Source organism: Dromiciops gliroides, chromosome X (assembly GCF_019393635.1).
Source record: "Dromiciops gliroides isolate mDroGli1 chromosome X, mDroGli1.pri, whole genome shotgun sequence".
Classification (NCBI taxonomy): Eukaryota; Metazoa; Chordata; class Mammalia; order Microbiotheria; family Microbiotheriidae; genus Dromiciops; species Dromiciops gliroides.
This window is the reverse complement of record NC_057867.1, coordinates 4,944,538-4,965,820: the sequence shown is the minus strand read 5'-3', so window position 1 is coordinate 4,965,820 and position 21,283 is coordinate 4,944,538. Positions and strand designations below refer to the sequence as shown.

General features: G+C 43.7%; 1 protein-coding gene across 4 annotated transcripts in view; it reads right to left on the bottom strand.

Annotated features, from left to right (window-relative positions):
* LOC122733662 (ras-related GTP-binding protein A) overlaps window positions 1–21,283 on the bottom strand; it is a 47,278-nt gene that overhangs the window by 14,288 nt on the left and 11,707 nt on the right. For all 4 annotated transcript variants that reach the window (XM_043974243.1, XM_043974246.1, XM_043974245.1 and 1 more), the window contains exons 4-5: window positions 9,252–9,318; window positions 5,575–5,797 (exon numbers count right to left, since the gene is read on the bottom strand). In XM_043974243.1, coding sequence (XP_043830178.1) covers window positions 5,575–5,797; window positions 9,252–9,318 — 290 coding nt within the window. The remainder of the gene's footprint in view (window positions 1–5,574; window positions 5,798–9,251; window positions 9,319–21,283) is intronic.

The window sequence follows — 21,283 nt, the reverse complement described above, 5'->3', positions numbered from 1 at the left end:
AATAAATAAATAAAAGCTCAGGGGGAGAGACTGGGGTTGCCTGGATAGATCTGGGAATCATCTGCCTAGAGAGAAGTTATACCCACAAGAGGCTGACGAGATCACTGAGAGAAGAAACAAAGACCCAGAATAGAACAGTTAGGGGACTATCAAAGACAACTGAAAATGAACAATCACACATGTAGAGGGAGAACCAAGAGAGAACACAGTTACAAAACCCCAAACAGGAGAAAACAACCAGGAGAGGGAAGGTGGTCAACAGTGGCTGATGAAATAGAGAGGTCAAGTAGGATAAGGATCGAGAACAGGCCATCAGAGCTGGCAATTAAAAGGTCACTGGAGACTTTGCAGGGAAAGTAGCTTCAGTTGAATGATGAAGCTGGAAGCCAGATGTCTAAAGGTTATGGAGTTAATGAGAGAAAAGAGCTAAGGGCACTAGTTTAAGGGGAGAGTAGGGTCTAATGAAGGCTTTATGAGGATTGGGGAACCTGGGCATATTCAAAGGCAGTAAGAGGGAGCCAAGGTGGTGGAGGACAGGCAGTGACTCCTTGGAGCTCTCCCCCAAATCCCTCTAAATCCCTTCAAAAAAATAACAATACCTGGAGCAGCAGAACCCACAAAAGGATGGGGTGATATTATTTTCCAGCCAAAGACGGTTTAGAAGGTCAGCAGGAGGGGTCTGCTGTGCTGGGACAGGAGTGGAACCCAGCTCCGAGGTTGAGCTGACACAGATCCAGCCCCAGACAGGCTTTGGCAGAGAAAGAGACCTCCATAACCTCTGAATCAGCTGCAGTGCCAGCATCTTCTGGAATTAAGCTCACAATCTGGTGAGAGGGCTGAGTGGTTATCTGAGGGGAGATTACAGGGGTCTCTGCTGATTCTGAGGCAGAACTTGGTTGGTTTACCCCTGCTGGGTACCAGGAAGCAGCCTTGAGTGGTGGAGGCCCAGGTGGGAGAGGGGCGCAGGTTCACCAGAGCTATCAACCCAGCAAAACAAAAATTTTGTTTTCTGGTTGAAAAGGCAGTAAGAGAGAGAAGGAACCAGGATCAGAAAGGCTAAAAACTGGGGCAGTAGGAATTACTGAGAGGGACAATCAGAAGTTGGGAAAGGGTAAGGTGAAGGGCACATGAAGAGGGGTTTTGGCTTGAGCAAGGAGAAGGATCTCTTCAATATCAGAGACTAGGAGAAAAGAAGAGAGTGGGAGGTGATATCAAGGAGTTCTGAGAAAAAGGGAAGGGGAGAAGAGGGAACTCATAGCAAATGACCTCCATTTTCTTAGGCAAGAAGCAAGGTTCTCAATGGACAGTAGATAGAGGAAGAGGTGCAGAGGGTGGCCTGAGGAGAACAGAAAAAGTTTGGGATCACTTCTGTGGGCAACAAGATAGCAAAGAAATTAGAAATGCTCAGAACTTAGAACTGCCTTGCTGCAGTTGGACAACATGAATGTTGGGTGTATTTGCTTAGAACAAGTGCAGGACTCCTCCAGCTCCAGCCCACAGCACATGAGTAGATGGGAAGAGTAATCCAGGGTTGGAGGATGGGGAGGGAGTATTATTCAAGAACTGTGGAGATGAATTGGTTAATGACAGGGCTAAGGTTGGGAAGGGAGAAAAGCAGAGTCTGAGCAGGGCTAATGAGCTGAGAAGGAAGTGAGGGGACAGTTAATGCCCTGAGAAGCCAGTCAGCTATGAGCAACAGAAAGCACACAGTAAGACAATGACCAGGATGGCACCTGTCCCCCAGAAGTGTCCCCACTTTGTTAGAGGCAATTAACTCTCTCTGCTTTCTCTTGCTCCTTTCTCTTCTTCTAGGTCAGGAATGAGGACTAACTTCCTGAAACAAGAAATTCTAGGACGAGTCATGTACCCCTTTTGTGTCCCAGGGCCCAAGCAAGGTGAGTGAGTCAGAGACTAAGCATCTGAAGCCACAGGCTGCCCAAGAAGCTTTGTCTTCCTTTTACAGCTCTTACTTGTTCAAGGTCGCACAGCTAACATGAGCACAACTTCCAAAGAGCAAATCTGCTGGGTTTCCCAATATGATGTAAAAGCTGCTATTGGGCCAGTGGGGCCATGGGCCCCAGGTGCCTTTTCCTTCTCAAACTGCAAGCATAGTCCTCCTGATGCAGAGTGAGTGGTCTTGGAAAAACAGGTGACAGCAGGGCTCTAGACCTGAGCCTTGTGGAGACCCAAGGGTACGCTGAGCACATGCCTCAGGGGACCCTGGAACCAAAGGCAAGAAATGCCGGTGCTTGGCTCTGGGGCTAAGAAGACAAGGGTTTTCAGAAGTGCACTGCTAAGCAGAGAGGGGAGCAAAGGGAGGAGTAGAGGGGGGAGCAAAGGGGGAGCAGAGAGGGGAGCAGAGAGGGGGAGCAGAGAAGGGAGAAAAGAGGGGAGCAGAGGGGGGAGCAGAGAGGGGAGCAAAGGGGGGAGCAGAGGGGGAGCAGAGAGGGGAGCAGAGAGGGGAGCAGAAGGGGGAGCAGAGGGGGGAGCAAAGGGGGTAGCAGAGGGGGGAGCAGAGAAGGGAGCAGAAGGGAGAGGAGAGAGGGGAGCAGAGAGGGGAGCAGAGGGGGGAGCAGAGGGGATAGCAGAGAGGGGAGCAAAGGGGGGAGCAGAGAGGGTAACAGAAGGGGAGCAGAGGGGGGAGCAGAAGGGGGAACAGAGAGGAGAGCAGAGGGGGGAACAGAGAGGGGGGCAAAGTGGGGAACAGAGAGGGGAGCAGAGGGGGGAGCAGCTCTGGTCCTGATGGCCTTGTCCACCTACAGGTGCAGGCCTCACAACAGTGTCAGCTCCTAAGCTACCTGGGAAAGCCTTCCATTAGAAAAAGCAGCTTGGTTTTCTCCTGCATGTAAATGCAGTCTGACCACTGAGGTTCTCCTCAGGGCTGCTGCAGCTGGCACTGGTCAGACATGGCTCAAACTCCAAATATGGGCATTGAAGAGCTGGAATCCAAGAAGCCCCTTTACAGTCTGGGGGCCTGAAGTCAAATGGGCTGCTCTGGTTCTTGCTGCTCTTCTTGGGCCTGAACTTCCTAAAACCACAATGGAGCCATAGAATGTTCTTTTAAGGGAAGGAGATGAGTGCTTTTTAAGTGCCTACTATGTGCCCATCACTGTGCTGGGAGCTTTTTACAAGTGTGACCTCATTTGGTCCTCACCACACCCCTGGGAGGCAGGTGCTTTTATGATCCCCATATTACTGTTGAAGAAACTGAGGCAGAGGTTCAGTGACTTGACCAGGGTCACACAGCTAGGAAGTACCTGAGGCAGAATTGAAACTTAAGTCCTCTGGCCTCCAGGCTCAGTGCTCCATGGTGCTCCCTAGCTGCCTAGGCTCTTGAAGGACTGGGAGTCATAAAAAGACGATTAAGGAGTCCAAAGCCCTGCCTGGGTTTTGATCGAATCCCTGTTGTTCATATTAGCAGTGTGACCCTGGAAGAGTCACTTTTTTCTTGGGGCCTCAGCTCCCTAAGATCTGTAAGAGGAGGAGCTAAGGATGCTGTGGCAGCCTGTGACCTCAGATGTCTCACTTCCTGCCTCCCTCTCTCCCTCCTAAGCCAGCACTGCCTGGGCCCCAGGGCACAGAATCAGAGATGGGGGAGGAGTCAAAGGGAGGAAGAGAAGGACAAGGGGAAAGGGAGAGAAACAGACAGAGAGAAGGGAAGGGAGAGGGAGACAGAAAAAGTGATCGAGGGAGATTAGGCCTCTCAAAGGCAAAGTGGGAGGCAAAGGGGGCAGAGGAGATTGCTATGGGTGAGCCAGGAGGAAGCAGAAGAGCTGGCAGAAGAGCCATGGCGAAAGTGGCAACAGCATTGCTGCCCCCTTCCAAAGAATTGTTATCCACAGAAGGGGGAGAAGCTGCCATCCTCTGTAAGGGGGGAGGGGGGAGAGGACTCACAAGCGCAGACCTAGGGCTGTCAGACCTTCTTGGTGCAGGAAGCCTTTCCCTTGGGATTTTTCTTTTGTTCTATAGGATGATTCTCTGATAAGGTAGATGGGAAGGGATGGCAGGAGAAACAACGGGAAAGGGATTTTCATGAGGAGTCTTGCCCACCAGTTAATGCCCTAGCCCTAACTGCCAAGTTGCTACCGTCCAGTTGTTCAGTCATGTCTGACTCTTTGTGGCCCCATTTGGGGTTTTCTTGGCAGAGATACTGGAGTGGTTGGCCATTCCCTTCTCCAGCTCATTTGACAGATGAAGCAACTGAGGCCCAGTCTCTGAGGCTACATTTGAACTCAGGGCCAAAGCTCTAGGCACTGCAGTGCCACCTAACTGCCCCATTCCAAGGAGTAGGAGAGACAAAGAGGCCACAGACCTAAATAGAAGGCACTCAAGTCAGCCTTGACTGGTTTGTCCATTTTAGCATCCAAAAACCAAAGCAAAACCTATATTCTGATTGTACGAGGGCAGCTAGGTGGAGCAGTGGATAGAGCACTGGCCCTGGATTCAAGAGGACCTGAGTTCAAATCTGGCCTCAGACACTTAACACTAGCTGTGTGACCCTGGGCAGGTCACTTAACCCCAACTGCCTCACCAAAACAAAAACAAAAGCAAACAAGAGTGTATGAGAGTATTTTAGTAAGGTTTCACAACTGGTGTCTTAAACACAGCCATCCCCTCATGGGACAGGCTGAGCTGCTGGAATCCCAAGGCTGGCCTAAGCCCCTGGCTGCTAGGTAACTTCCAAGCGTGCCATATTCCACCTTCCCCAGTAACCCCCAATTCCTGTCACATGCACAGGGCCCTCAGCCTTGTCCTGGGTTGTTTACCTTGCCCCCTTCCCCTGCTTTGTTCCTCTTGGAGACAAAGTGTCACCTCCCATGAAGGGGGATTGAACAGCATGTCTTTTGGCCCATTCTGGTACTTTGGCCCCTACACTGAGGCCTTTCCCCTTCTGTGCGTTCATGAAGATGAACCAGCTGTGATCTAGGCATTTCCACCCTGAGCTCTGGGAGTCCCAGAAGTCCTAGACATGGATTCAGTCTGTTAAACTGATGATGGCGGCCTGTGCCACCGCATCCTTGCCCCTCTCCCTGAACATCAGCATCTGACGAGGCGCTGGAATCAGTGACATGACAACACTGGGCTATTCTTTTGAAACTTTTTTCTTATTTCCACTGAATTTGTGGGGAAATTGCAGCAAAGCTGCATAGCTACTGTTCTCCACTACCTAGTTTTCTTTCCTTTCCCTCTCAGCTAAAACAAAAGAAAAGGCTTCCAACTAAAACACTTATTAATAACCTGTTAAATGTTAGTGTGACCTCAGAATAAACATGTAATCCTCATTTCCACCCCTCACCCCAAACAACTGAATAGATCAGGTACCTGCCCAGCAAAGAAATTTCATAAACTTCTCTCCTCCTGTGGTACAGTCCTAGGTCCTAGGTGCTGGTCTCCACCCCACCCCCAGAGGAAGGGAGAGACCCTTGTCAATCAAGTAAGGGTTCTTTGGAGCCATCCCATGGCTGGGCTGTATAACTACAACTATGCCCTCTAGCCCACACGACCAAAAAAGGAACCCATAATACACTGCCTGAAGAAAGGGGACCAAGACCTGCCCTGGCCACAGCTTCTTACCAGGTCCCGCTGATCCTCCTGAACAAGATCCATTTTGTGCACAAGGCAAAAGATCTTGGCATCAGGAGAGTTCTGAAGGATGGCCTCTAGGCATGACTGGTAGTAATGCATGTCCTTCTCCAGCTCCCGGCTCTCCACGTCAAACACGTAAATCAGAACCTCCACATTGCGGAAAATATTGTCCCGTTGGCTGGTAAAGTAGTTCTCCATGAAGGTGTCCTGGCTGGGGAAAAACAGACCAAGAGGATAAATACACCCCGGGCTGCAAGCCTCCTCTTTGCGATACTTCCATGCTATGACAACCATTTGCAGGAAGGATCTCAACTTTGACTCTAAGACCATAGTTAAGGATTCTTCTTGTTATGAGAAAACTCACAGAGAAAAGGAATCAACTCAAACCCTCCAAGAAGCTGAGGAGCCTCAGGCAGACTAATCCCAAAGTTCCCTCCTGCCCCCAAAGTTCCCCTGAAAGACTATGGTGGGAAGAAGCAGGGCTTCACGGTTATTCTGGCTGGCATTGAGCATATTAGGGTTACAGGAGTCACATCTATGACACAAAACTTGCATTTTCCATAGTACATTACAAGTACATTCAAGCCTCCTATATTTTGTGGAATATTGGGGGTTATTTAAATGATTATAGAAATTTAGAGTCTTGCCCTTTGGGGTTTTAGGACACACTTTCTACACTGTCTGTTCCATCATTTAATGGATACAAGTCCTTGATCAGAAACACAGCACTCTTCTCATAGGACTTAGAAGGTCAATGTGTTACCAAAATGTGCTTGGCCACATTTCAAACCCCCATGGCAGGATAGAGAAAGCCTCCAAATGTGGCGTGGCCAGGCCAGTCTACTTGCTGGGCCAGGAACATCAGATTCTCCTTCCCACCTCCACATCTTTGTTCTCAGCTGTTGCACTTTCCTTGCCCCTAAGATATGCCCCCCATTCCATTCCTACCCTATCAACTACAAGGAGCAGGCCCTGCCTGCTTCACCACCCTGCCCCACCCACCTCCATGCACCTCTTCCTCTGTGAAGGCCCAGTTTCTACTGTTCATTTGGACCCTGGCTCCCTTGAAATGCCTGCTGTTCCAGTGTTTCACACGTGCAGGCCTCATCTTTCCAAGGACATCCCAAGCTTCTAGAAGAGGGAACACATCCTCCACATCCATCTGCACTGACCTCTTCAGCCACACTCCCCTGCCTCGAGCACAGCGCTGACTGAGGAAGAGCTCAAGGAACATTTGGTGAATGAATGAAAGAAAAGGTGCTCTCCATGCCACCTGGTTCTGGATGAGGCACCAGAGAGGAAAACAGCAGGCCTCCTGAGGCAGCTAGGCAGCACTGCAGTGAATAGAGTGATGGGCTAGGAGCCAGGGAGACCCGAGTTCAAATCCAACTTCAGATACTTACTAGGTGGACGACCCTGGGAAAGTCTGCCTCAATTTCTTCAACTGGAAAAAAGGGGAAATAATAGTAGCTCCCTCCCAGGGTGTTGTGAAGTGTTTAGCACAGTGCCTGGCCCATGGTAAGCATGACAGAAATACTTATTTCCCTTCCCCTTCCATCACTCAAGGAAACTTGCTGAAAAAAGCAAGCACACACCTTCAAGAAAAAAAGGCACAATGTACGAGGTGGCAAAATGTGTGATCCAAAGAGTGGGGGCCTGGAGATTTCCAAGAAGGGAAAGATCTGTGTGGGTGGGAAGAGTTAGAATGCCTCCGGGGAAGAAAGGACAGGCAGTATCTTGTGAATGAAATAGGAATGGGATTGAAGGGGTGGCTACTGGGAGATGCAACCTGATTTAGGAGACAAGGCTCAACTTCTGACGATTCAGTTTGGAAAAATGAGTGATACCAGCAGGCTCCTTTTGTGGAAAAGGAAGTTTAAAGTGGTTGGGCATGAATCTAAATGTCTCTAGGCTATTGGTTAGAATTAAAACCCACATACTGACATTGGGCCAAGAGGGCAAGGAACCCACCAGAGACTGTGTTGCCCAAGAAGACTTTCTGGGAAGTAGAGCTCACAACAGAGATTGTCTTTTTCCCCCCCCCTTTCTTTTTTTGCAGGGCAATGAGGGTTAAGTGACTTGCCCAGGGTCAAATGTCTGAGGCCAGATTTGAACTCAGGCCCTCCTGAATCCAGGACCAGTGCTTTCTCCACTGAGCCACCTAACTGCCCCCTCACAACAGAGATTTTTCTAGAAAGGACCCCCCAACTCTGAGCCTCTGTGCCTTTTGGGGTATGGGATGTAAAACATATCCTCCTGCTAACACTGAAAAGAGTACCCAGCTCATTTCAGCGACAAGGTGTGACCATCTCCCTTCTCCAGCAGTGAGAGCTCCAAGCTTCCCCTCCACCCAGCTTGCAGCCATCACACCAAGAGCCTTTTAGCAAAACTAAAGAATGCTTCTGATGGCTTGAATTTCTTTTTCCCTGCCTGCTATTTGTTCATATTCTTGGCTCATTTTGCTCTTCATTATTTCGTGTATGTCTTTCCATGTTTTTCTAAGATCACTGAGCTCATCATTTCTTTTTTAAAATAAAAGTATTTTTATTATTTTCCAGTTACATGTAGAGATAGTTTAACATTTGTTTTTATAAGCTTTCCAATTTCCAATTTTTCTCCCTCCCTCCCCTCCCCCCCTCCCCTAGACAGCAGGCAATCTGATATAGGTTTTATATATATATATATATATATATATATATATATATATATATATATATAAAAATAAAATAACATCAAACATTTTTGCATTAGTCATGTTATAAGAGAAGAATCAGGAGCTCTTCATTTCCTAAAGCACAATCCTATACCACAACTTGATCAATTGTTGGGCATCCCCTCACTTTCCAGTTCTTTGCTACCACAAAGAGAGCTGCTACAGACATTTCAGAACATACAGGTTCTTCTCCTTTCTCCCTAAGCATGTTTGGAAGCAGACGTAGGAGTGGTATTGCTGGGTCAAAGGGCATAGGGAGGTTAATAATTCTTTGGGCATAATTCCAGATCTCTCTCCAAAATGGCTGGATCAGTTCACAGTTCCTTTGGGAGATGGCTTTTAATTTGGAGCATTTGGGTCACTCCCCTGTGGATTCTAGATGTGGAACTTCTACTAAGTATTTGATACCAAGAGTCTCTTCCTTGACCTTGGGCAAGTCACTTAACCCCCATTGCCCAGCAAAAAAAAAAAAAAATTCTCTTACTCCCCCCTCCCCTGAAAAAGCCAAGAAAAATACAAACAGATGACAAGGAACTAGACAAATAAAGGAGGAGGAAATAGATGGGTTAAGGTAGTTTAACAACTTAAATCTCACAGAGCTATCAAACCAGGAAATGTTTCTCAACTACCAGGCCAAAGATGTAGATGACGAAATGTAGGTCCTGCTCCAGGCACCAAAGAGAGCCCTTGAAGGAACTTAGAACCCGCAGAGCCTGCAGCGAGAGGGGCTCCTGGGTGGGTGCCTTTAACCAGCCCACCTAACTTCCAGTGTGTTACACAACTCAGTATGTACCCCACTTTGACCCTCATGACACTGCAGGGAAAGAGCAATGGGCTTGGAGTCATGAAGAACTTAAGCAGGGGAAGGCAAGGCATGGTCTCTGCTCAGACAGTGCCTATTGCTGTGGTTACCCCTACTGGTGTGGTACCAGAGAAAGCAAATGATACCTACCCACCACAGTCCCAGAGGTTCAGTACCAGGTTTCCTAGAAATCGAACATGAGAATGTTCCACATCAACTGGAAAAGAAACAGAAGAAAATTAGAAGCACTGCAAGAAAAGGTGGACATTCCACCAAGGACAGAGGGGAGCCTGCCTTGGGAAAGGCAAGCAAAATGTATACGGGCACAGAGCCAGAACCCCATAACAAAGTCTAGGTCTCTTTCCTGATACTCAGGCTGACCAAGGGTAGGGCCTTCCCCAATGTGGCTGCCCACCAAGAGCTCACCAAGACTGCAGATTGAATGGCCCATGTGTGCGTGTGTGTGTGCACATGCACGCGCAACACATGTGCATTTGTGTGCATCAGTGCCTGGCCAAAGACTTCATGTTCATGATCTCCCTTGAGCATCACCATGACCCTACAAGGAAGATACCACAGGCACCAATCTAACAGATGAGGAAATCAACACTCAGAGAAGAAAGTGATTTGCCCTGGTTCCAGCAACTAAATATTCAAGGTAGGATCTGAACCCAGGTCTTCCTAAGTTTGAGCTCAGCACTTTTTTTTAAATCATAAAAATATTTTATTACTTTCCAGTTACATGTAGAGAAAGTTTTCAACATTTGTTTTTATAAGACTTCTAGTTCCAAATTTTTCTCCCTCCCTCCTCCCCAAGAAGCAAGCAATCTGATATAGGTTATATGTGTACAATCACATTAAACATATTTCTGCATTAGTCATGATGTAAAAGAATCAGAACACAAGGGAAAAACCTCAAAAAAGAAAAACAAAAAAAGTAGAGGCAGTATGATTCAATCTACATCTAGATTCCACAGTTCTTTTCTCTGGATTTGGAAAGCATTTTCCATCATGAATCCTTTGGAATTATCTTGGACCATTGTCTTGCTGAGAAGAGTTAAATCTATCACAGTTGATCATCACAAAATGTTGTTGATACTGTATACAATATTGTCCTGGTTCTGCTCATCCTACTCAACATCAGTTCATGTAAGTCCTTCCAGGTTTCTCTGAAATCTGCCTGTTCATCGTTTCTTACAGCATAATAGTATTCCATTATATTATTTGTGGTATACCACAACTTGTTCAGCCATTACCCAATTGATGGGCAGCCCCTCAATTTCCAATTCCTTGCCACCACAAAAAGAGCAGATATAAATATTTTTGTACATGTGGGTCCCTTTTCCTTTTCCATAATCTCTTCAGGATAAAAACCTAATAGTGATATTGCTGGGTCAAAAGGTATACACAGTTTTATAGCCCTTTGGGCATAATTCCAGATTGCTCTCCAGAATGGTTGAATCAGTTCACAGCTCCACCAACAATGCATTAGTGCACTAATTTTTCCACAGCTTCTCCAGCATTCATTATTTTCCTTTTTTGTCATATTAGCCAATCTGATAGGTGTGTGGTGGTACCTCAGAGTTGTTTTAATTTGCATTTCTCTAATCACTAGTGATTTAGAGCATTTTTTCATATGGTAATAGGTAACTTTGATTTCTTCATCTGAAAACTGCCTGTTTATATCCTTTGACCATTTCTCAATTGGGGAATGACTTGTATTCTTATAACTTTTTTTTAAATTCCCGATATATTTTAGAAATGAAGCCTTTATCAGAAATACTGGCTGTAAAAATTGTTTCTCAGCTTTCTACTTCCCTTCTAATTTTGGCTGCACTGCTTCTGTTTGTACAAAATCTTTTTCATTTAGTGTAATCAAAACCATCCATTTTGCATTTCATAATATTCTCTATCTCTTGTTTGGTCATAAATTGTTCTCCACTCCATAGATCTGAGAGGTAAACTATTCTTTCCTCTAATTTACCTATGGTATTACCCTTTATGTCTAAATCATGTACCCATTTTGACCTTATTTTGGTATAAGGTATAAGATATTGGTCTATGCCTAGTTTCTGCCATACTATCTTCCAGTTTTCCCAGTAGTTTTTGTCAAACAGTAAGCTTTTATCCCAGAAGCTGGAGTCTTTGGGTTTATTAAACAGTAGATTACTATAGTCATTTACTACTATGTCTCCTGTACGTAACTATTCCATTGATTTGCCACTCTATTTCTTAGCCAATACCAAATAGTTTTGATGACTTCAGATTTGGTACAGCTAGTCTACCTTCCTGTGCATTTTTTTCATTAGTGCCCTTGATATTCTTGACCTTTTGTTCTTCCGGATGAATTTGGTTATGATTTTTTCTAGCTCTATAAAATAACTTTTAGGTAGTCTGACTGGTATGGCACTGAATAGGTAAATTAATTGAGGTAGAATTGTCAAGAGCTCAGCATTTTTAATGCTTAAGGCCAGAGGAGTAGGATTTCCAACCAGGTAGTATAAGTTAGTGCAAAGGATGCATGCATCCTATGTGAGTCAGAGGCAGGATTAGAAGCCAGGTCTTCTTGCTCCTTCATCATGGCCTGAGAGAAGGAATCTGGAATACTCCTTGATCCCTCTGCCTCCACACCTCAGCAAGCTCCTCCTTGGAGGGTCACATTAGTTCAGACCCCGTGGGCCAGTATCAAGCTACTGACCCCTAGGGCAGTCTCCCTCGTTCCTCAATGAGTTCTCTACCCGGTTCGTTACCTTTCTCTGCTCCATAGCTGCTTTCCTTGCATACGGGGTCTTCAGCAGCACATATTGCTCTCTCCTCTAGTAACCTAACTATCCATTTCCTCAATCTGCTTCTTTCCCATGACTTCCTCCTCTGGTCCACTGGAGCCGCACACAGAGGTGATCATCACTGTCTTGATCTTGCCACCAGCCACAAGTGGTGCCCCCTTGCATTCCCTAACTCAGGGATTCTTAGCCTTTTGTTGTCTCTGGCAATCTGGTGAAGTGGAAGAACCACCTTCCAAGGAGAATAGTTTGAAAGACTTAAAGTAAAATATGGGGGATTAATTACCAAGGACACCACTTCTACTGCAGCCACTGACACTGTTGTTCATCATTTCCTCCTTTTTAAGTTTTTCAGACCTTGTGATGGAGACTTACTGTAGAAAAACTCTGTCATGAGGTGAAGGTCTCTGAGGGCAAGACCATGCATCTTTTCTTTGGCTTCAGGAAGTGACGTTTGCTTGTGGGAGGAAGAAGGGGGAGCCTGGCGCTCTGACTCACTCTCTTTTTGTGAGGACTCTGGTGGAGAAGGGAGCTAGAAATGTGCTCTCCCTTTAATAGATAGATGAATATAGGCCTTTCTCTCTCTCTTTACCAAATTCTTATTCTCCTTAATAAATGCTTAAAAGCCTAACTCTTGCTAAAGCTTATAATTTATTGGCAACCACTCAGATATTTTAGACAGACTAGCTAGAATTTTAGCCCTAACACTCTCCTGGTTCTCTTCCCACCTCTGATGGTTTCTTCTCAGTCTCCTTTGCTGGGTTCTCAGTCAAGTCACCTGCACTAACCTGGAGGGTCCCACTGGCCTGAGCTCTGTCTGCAACCTTCTCCTCTCCTCCCTCTACACTACCTTACTCAGCCATCTCATAAGCTCCCATGGGTTAGTTACCATCTCTGCACCAAGTCCTCATTCTATAGAGGCAGAGATAGATGCAGTCCTCATTGCTCTCCTAATGTCCGACCTAATGTCACCAGCTGCCTTCTTGACATCTCAAGCTGGATGGCCCACGGGCATCCGAGAATGAGTTCATTAGATAATGCCCATTATTTCCTTTCCCTGTGCCATGGGTCCCCATATCCTTCCAGTCAGCCAGGCTTGTCAGCTCCTCACTGCCACGCCCCCAACACATGCAATCATCTCGACCTTCACATCTCCACTCCCAGGGCAGCTGCCCCGGTGCAGGTCCCCATCATCTTGCCTTGGCAGATCACAGCAGAATTCTGGTTGCTCTCCCTGTCTCAGTCTCTCTCCACTCCACTCCATCCTCCATTTGGCAGCCAAAGTGACTGCCCTAAAGCACTTCCAGTGGCTCTCTATCACCTCCAAAATCAAATGGAAAATCCTCTAGTTGGCATGCAAAGCCCTTCTAAACCTGGCCCCTTTTTCTGCCTTAGCCCTGGGTGTCCCTCCTGCGGGGAATCTCTCCCCCCTCAGCTCTGCCTTGGGGTTTCATTGGTTCTCTTGGACTCAGTTTCCATCTCACCTTCTACAAGAGAACTTTCCCAGCATCCCCCCCAACCCCCACCCCCAGTACCTCTCCCTGGAGATTGTCTCCCATATTTCTTGTTTATGTGTCTCTGCCTATTAGAATGTGAGGTCCTAGTTTTTGCCTTTCTTTGTTTCCCCAAGGCTTAGCCTGAGCCATAGGAAGTGCTGAATATATGCAGGCTGCCCTGCCCTTACTGCCCACCCAAGTGACCTTTCTAAAGCACAGTTCTCACCATGTCACCCACTTAGTCGATCAACTCAAGTTGATTTTTACCCCCACGATCACAAACAAACTGCTCTGGGTGGCATTCAAAGCCCTTCGTACCCTGGCCCCTTTCTCCCTTGTCAGTCTTCTTACACCATCCTCTCCTCCATATTCTATGGGATCCAGCTACAGTAGTGGCTTTCTTGTTTTTCCTTGCACATAAAACTCTTATCTCCCAACTCTGTACTTTTGCAATGGCAACGCCCCATGCCTAGAGTGTTCTCTCTCACCTCTGCCTCCTGGCTTTCTTTAAAACTCAATGTAGGGGGGCAGCTAGGTGGTGCAGTGGATAGAGCACCGGCCCTGGACTCAGGAGTACCTGAGTTCAAATCCGGCCTCAGAAAAGTTAACACTTACTAGCTGTGTGACCCTGGGCAAGTCACTTAACCCCAACTGCCTCACTAAAAAAATAAAAAAATAAAAAAACAAACAAACAAACAAACCTCAATGTAGGGGGGCAGCTAGGTGGTGCAGTGGATTGAGCATCAGCCCTGGATTCAGGAAGACCTGAGTTAAACTCTGGCCTCAGACACTTGACATTTACTAGCTGTGTGACAGTGGGCAAGTCACTTAACCCCTATTGTCCTAAAAACAAACAAACAAACAAATAAACAAAATTCAATGTAGGGGGCAGCTAGGTGGTACAGTAGATAGAGTACCAGCTCTGGATTCAGGAGGACCTGAGTTCAAATCCGACCTCAGACACCTGACACTCACTAGCTGTGTGACCCTGGGCAAGTCACTTAACCCCAATTGCCTCATCAAAAAAAAAAAAAAAGACTCAATGTAGGGGCAGCTGGGTGGTGCAGTGGATAAAGCACTGGCCCTGGATTCAGGAAGACCTGAGTTCAAATCCCACCTTAGACACTTGACACTTACTAGCTGTGTGACCCTGGGCAAGTCACTTAACCCTCAGTGCCTCATTAAAAAAAAAAAAAAAGACTCGATGTAGGGAAAGATGGCAGAGAGAATCCAGGAAGTTGCCTGAGCTCTCCTTCAGTTCCCTCAAAAAGAACATTAAATCAAGCCTCTAAACGGATTCTGAAATCACAGAACCTACAAAAAGACAGAGAGACACAATCTTCCAACCAGGGCTAATTTAGAAGACTTCAGGAAAGGTCAGTCTCACGCAGGCAAAAGGGGAGTGGCACAGTGGATAGAGCACTGGTCCTGGATTCAGGAGGACCTGAGTTCAAATCCGGCCTCAGACACTTTACACACTTACTAGCTGTGTGACCCTGGGCAAGTCACTTAACCCCAATTGCCTCACCAAAAAAAAAAATCGATTGAGGGGCAGCTAGGTGGTACAGTGGATAAAGCACCAGTCCTGGATTCAGGAGAACCTGAGTTCAAATCCAGCCTCAGACACTTGACACTAGCTGTGTGACCCTGGGCAAATCACTTAACCCTCACTGCCCCACCAAAAAAAAAAAAAAAATCAATTGAGGGGCAGCTAGGTCGCGCAGTGGATAGAGCACTGGCCCTGGATTCAGGAGGACCTGAGTTCAAATCCAGCCTCAGACGCTTAACACCTACTAGCTGTGTGACCCTGGGCAAGTCACTTAACCCCAATTGCCTCACCAAAAAAAAAAAAAAAGGCAATTGAAAGAAATGAAAGCAACGAAAGAAAATTATGAAAAAAGAATCAGCAGCTTGGAAAAGGAAGCACAAAGATTGCCTGAAGAAAACAATTCCATAAAAAATTCATCTGGCCAAATGGAAAAAAAGGTGCATAATCTCACTGAAGAAAACACTGCCTTAAAAAATTCATTTGGTCAAATGGAAAAAAAAGGTGCATTATCTCATTAAAGAAAAAATTCCTTAAAAATTAAAATTGGACAGTTGGAAGATAAGGAATCCATGAGACAACAGGAATCAGTCAAGCAGAATCAAAAGAATAAAAAAAATAGAAGAAAATGTGAAATACCTCATTGGAAAGACAACCAACCTGGAAAACACATCCAGGAGAGACAATTTGAGAATCATTGGACTGCCTGAATGCCATGATCAGAAAAAGAGTCTAGACACCATATTCCAGGAAATTATTAAGGAGAACTGCCCTGATATTATAGAATCAGAGGATAAAATTGTCATTGAAAGAATCCACCGATCACCTCCTGAAAGAGACCCCAAAAGGAAAACTCCAAGGAATATTGTAGCCAAATTCCAGAATTATCAGGTGAAGGAGAAAATACTCCAAGCAGCCAGAAAGAAGCAATTTAAATATCATGGAGCCATGGTCAGGATTGCTCAGGACCTGGCAGCTTCAATATTAAAGGATCACAAGGCTTGGAATGTGATATTCCGGAAGGCAAAGGAGCTTGGATTACAGCCGAGAATCTATTACCGAGCAAAACTGAGCATTCTCTTTCAGGGGAAAAGATGGACGTTCAATGACACTGGGGACTTTCAAGGTTTCCTGAGGAAAAGACCAGAACTGAATAGAAAATTCAATCTTAACATACAAGATTCAAGAGAAGTTTAAAAAGCTAAACAGGGGGAAAAAAAGTTACTCAATTAGGTTAAAATGTTTACATCTGTACAAAGGAAGATAATACTTATAACTCTTGAGAACTGTAAATGTATTTGGGCAGACAGAAGGATTATACACAGAGGGTATAAATATAAATTATCTTTGATGTGATGACATAAAAGAAATTAAGGGGTTAAAAAAGGGAGCTTATAGGGAGAAGAGGAAAGGGAAGGTAGAATGGGGTGAATGACATATGAAGAGGTAAAAAAAAACATATCACAATAGAGGGAAAGAAGGGAGGGGTGAACATTGTTTCAACCCTACTCTCATTAGATTTGATTCAAAGAGGGAATAAAATATACGTTCATTTGGATAAAGAAACCTAGCTTATTCTTTAGGGAAATAAAAGGGGAAAGGGAAGGGGGCACTGATAGAAGGGGGGCAAAAGCAAGAGAGAAAAGAGTAAAGAAAAGGGAGGGGGGTGATAAAAAGGGAGGGCAGATTAGGGGAGGCAGGGGTAAGAAGCAAAACACTGGTGAGGAGGTGAAAGAAGGGTGAAAGAAGGGGGGAAAAGTACAAAGGGGACAAATAGAATGGAGGGGAATAGATAGTAATAATAACTGTAAATGTGAATGGGATAAACTCTGCTATAAAACGGAAGCGAATTAGAGAGTGGGTTAAAAACCAGAATCCTACAATATGCTGTTTACAAGAAACACATTTGAAGCAGAGTAAAGGTAAAATGCTGAAGCAGAATATATTACGCATCAGCTAAAGTAAAAAAGCAGGGGTAGCAATCCTTATCTCAGAAAAAGCAAAGGCAAAAATAGATCTCATTAAAAGAGATAAGGAAGGAAACTACATCTTGCTAAAAGGCACTATAGATAATGAAGCAATATCAATATTAAATATGTATGCGCCAAGTGGTATAGCATCCAAGTTCTTAGAGGAGAAGTTAAATGAGTTACAAGAGGAATTAGACAGTAATACTATACTAGTGGGGGATCTGGATCTCCCCCTCTCAGAATGAGATAAATCTAGCCACAAAATAAATAAGAAAGAAGTTAAAGAGGTGAACAGAATGTTAGAAAAGTTAGACATGATAGATGTCTGTAGAAAATTGAATGGGGATAGAAAGGAATATACCTTTTTCTCAGCAGTGCATGGCACATTTTCAAAAATTGACCATGTATTAGGGCACAAAAACATCATAGTCAAATGTAGAAAGGCAGAAATAGTAAATGCATACTTCTCAGATCATGATGCAATAAAAATTACATGTAAGAAAGAGCCATGGAAAAATAGACTGAAAATCAATTGGAAACTAAATAATTTCATTCTAAAGAATGAATGGGGGGCGGCTAGGTGGCACAGTGGATAAAGCACTGGCCCTGAATTCAGGAGTACCTGAGTTCAAATCCAGCCTCAGACACTTGACACTTACTAGCTGTGTGACCCTGGGCAAGTCACTTAACCCCCACTGCCCCGCAAAAAAACAAAAAACAACAATGAAAAACCAAAACAAAACAAAACAAAAAAGAATGAATGGGTCAAACAACGAATCATAGAAACAATCAATAACTTCAAGAGAATGACAACAATGAGACAACATACCAAAATCTATGGAATGCAGCCAAAGCAGTGCTTAGGGGAAAATTTATAATTCAAACTGCTTACATGAATAAAAAAGAGAAAGAGGACATCAATGAATTGGGCATACAACTTAAAAAGCTAGAAAGAGAACAAATTAGAAATCCCCAATTAGATAATAAACTAGAAACCCTGAAAATTAAAGGAGAAAGTAATAAAATTGAAAGCAAGAAAACTATAGAATTAATCAACAAAACTAAGAGCTGGTATTATGAAAAAACCAATAAAATAGATAAAATATTGGTTAATTTGATAAAAAAAAAAAAAAGGAAACCAAATTACCAGTATCAAAAATGAAAGGGATGGGGCAGCTAGGTGGTGCAGTGGATAGAGCACCGGTCCTGGAGTCAGGAGTACCTGGGTTCAAATCCGGCCTCAGACACTTAACAATTACTAGCTGTGTGACCCTGGGCAAGTCACTTAACCCCAACTGCCTCACTAATTAAAAAAAAAATGAAAGGGGTGATGTTACCATCAATGAAGTGGAAATTAAAGAAATAATTAGGAATTATTTTGCCCAACTGTATGCCAATAAATTTGACAATCTAAATGACATGGATAAATATTTACAAAAATACAAACTGCCCAGGTTAACTGAAGAGGAAATAAAATCCTTGAATAAGCCCTTATCAGAAAAAGAAATTGAACAAGCCATTAATAAACTCCCTAAGAAAAAATCCCCAGGGCCAGATGGGTTTACAGGTGAATTCTACCAAACATTTAAAGAACAATTAATTCCAATATTATACACATTATTTGGGAAAATAGGTGAAGAAGGAGTTCTACCAAATTCGTTTTATGACACAAATATGGTGGTGATACCAAAACCAGGCAAAGCAAAAACAGAGAAAGAAAATTATAGACCAATTTCCCTAATGAATATTGATGCTAAAATCTTAAATAAGACATTAGCAAGGAGATTATAGCAAGTGATCACCAGGATAATACACTATGACCAGGTGGGATTTATACCAGGAATGCAGGGCTGGTTCAACATTAGGAAAACTATCAACATAATCAACCACATCAATAAGAAAACTAACCAAAATCATATGATTATATCAATAGATGCAGAGAAAGCTTTTGACAAAATACAGCACCCATTCCTAATAAAAACACTAGAGAGTTTAGGAATAGGTGGAGCTTTCCTTAAAATAGTAAGCAGTTGGGGGCGGCCAGGTGGTGCAGTGGATAAAGCAGGAGTACCTGAGTTCAAATCCGGCCTCAGACACTTGACACTTACTAGCTGTGTGACAGTGGGCAAGTCACTTAACCCCCATTGCCCCGCAAAAAAAACAAAAACAAAATAGTAAGCAGAATCTACCTAAAACCATCCACACGCATTATATGTAATGGAGATAAGTTAGAGGCCTTCCCAATAAGATCAGGGGTGAAACAGGGATGTCCATTATCACCTCTATTATTCAATATTGTACTAGAAAAGTTAGCTTTAGCAATCAGAGAAGAAAAAGGAATTAAAGGAATTAGAATAGGCAAGGAGGAAACAAAACTATCACTCTTTGCAGATGATATGATGGTATACTTAGAGAATCAACTCAAAAATTACTTGAAACAATTAACAACTTTAGCAAAGTAGCAGGATATAAAATAAATCCACATAAATCATCAGCATTTCTATACATGACCAACAAAGTCCAGCAGCAAGAGATAGAAAGAGAAATTCCATTTAAAGTAACAGTAGATAATATAAAATACTTAGGAGTCTACTTGCCAAAACAAACCCAGGAACTCTATGAACACAATTACCAAACACTTTTCACACAAATCAAATCAGATCTAAAAAATTGGAAAGATATCAATTGCTCATGGATAGACAGAGCTAATATAATAAAAATGACAATTCTACCTAAAATAATTTACTTATTCAGTGCCATACTAATCAGACTACCTAAAAATTATTTTATAGAGCTAGAAAAAATAATAACAAAATTCATCTGGAAAAACAAAAGGTCAAGAATTTCAAGGGAAATAATGAAAAAAAAATGCACAGGAAGGTGGGATAGCTGTACCAAATCTGAAGCTCTACTATAAAGCGGGCAGTCATCAAAACTATTTGGTACTGGCTAAGAAATAGAGAGGAGGATCAGTGGAATAGGCTAGGCACAGGAGACACAGTAGTAAATGACATTAGAAATGCAGTGTTTGATAAACCCAAAGACTCCAGCTTCTGGGATAAAAGCTCACTATTTGACAAAAACTGCTGGGAAAACTGGAAGATAGTATGGCAGAAATTAGGTATAGACCAATATCTTACACCTTATTCTAAAATAAGGTCAAAATGGATAGATGATTTAGACATAAGAGGTGATACCATAAGTAAATTAGGAGAGAAAGGAATAGTCTGCCTTTTAGATCTTTGGAAAGGAGAACAGTTTATGACCAAACAAGAGATAGAGAATATTATGAAATGCAAAATGGATGATTTTGATTACATTAAATTAAAAGGTTTTGTACAAACAGAAGCAATGCATCCAAAATTAGAAGGGATGCAGAAAGCTGGTAAACAATTTTTATGGCCAGTACTTCTGATAAAGGTCTCATTTCTAAAATATAGGGAACTAAATCAAATCTATATGAATCCAGGGGCAGCTAGGTGGCGCAGTGGATAGAGCACCGGCCCTGGAGTCAGGAGTACCTGAGTTCAAGTCCGGCCTCAGACACTTAACACTTACTAGCTGTGTGACCCTGGGCAAGTCACTTAACCCCAATTGCCTCACTAAAAAAAAAAAATATATGAATCCAAGTCATTCCCCAATTGAGAAATGGTCAAAGGATATGAACAGGCAGTTTTCTGATGAAGAAATCAAAGCTATGTATTGCCATATGAAAAAATGCTCTAAATTACTATTGATTAGAGAAATGCAAATTAAAACAACTCTGAGGTACCACCTGACACCTATCAGATTGGCTAATATGACAAAAATGGAAAATAATAAATGTTGGAGAAGCTGTGGAAAAATTGGAGCACTAATGCATTGTTGGTGGAGCTGTGAACTGATCCAACCATTCTGGAGAGCAGTTTGGAACTATGCCCAAAGGGCAATAAAGCTGTGCATACCCTTTGACCCAGCAATACCACTATTAGTTCTTTTTCCCAAAGAGATCATAAAAAAGGGGAAAGGACCCACATGTACAAAATTATTTATAGCTGTACTTGGCAAGGAATTGGAAATTGAGGGGATGTCCATCAACTGGGGAATGGCTGAACAAATTGTGGTATGTTAATGTAATGGAATTCTATTGTGCTGTAAGAAACAATGAGCAGGAGGAGTTCAGAGAAATCTGGAAGGACCTGCATGAACTGATGATGAGTGAGATGAGCAGAACCAGAAGAACATTGTACACAGTATCACCAATATTGTGTGTTGATCTACTGTGATAGACTAGATTCTTCTCACCAATGCAATGGTACAGAAGAGTTCCAAAGGACTCATGATGGAAGGGGATCTCCAAATCCAGAAAAAAAAAAAAAAGAACTGTGGAGTATAGATGCTGATTGAA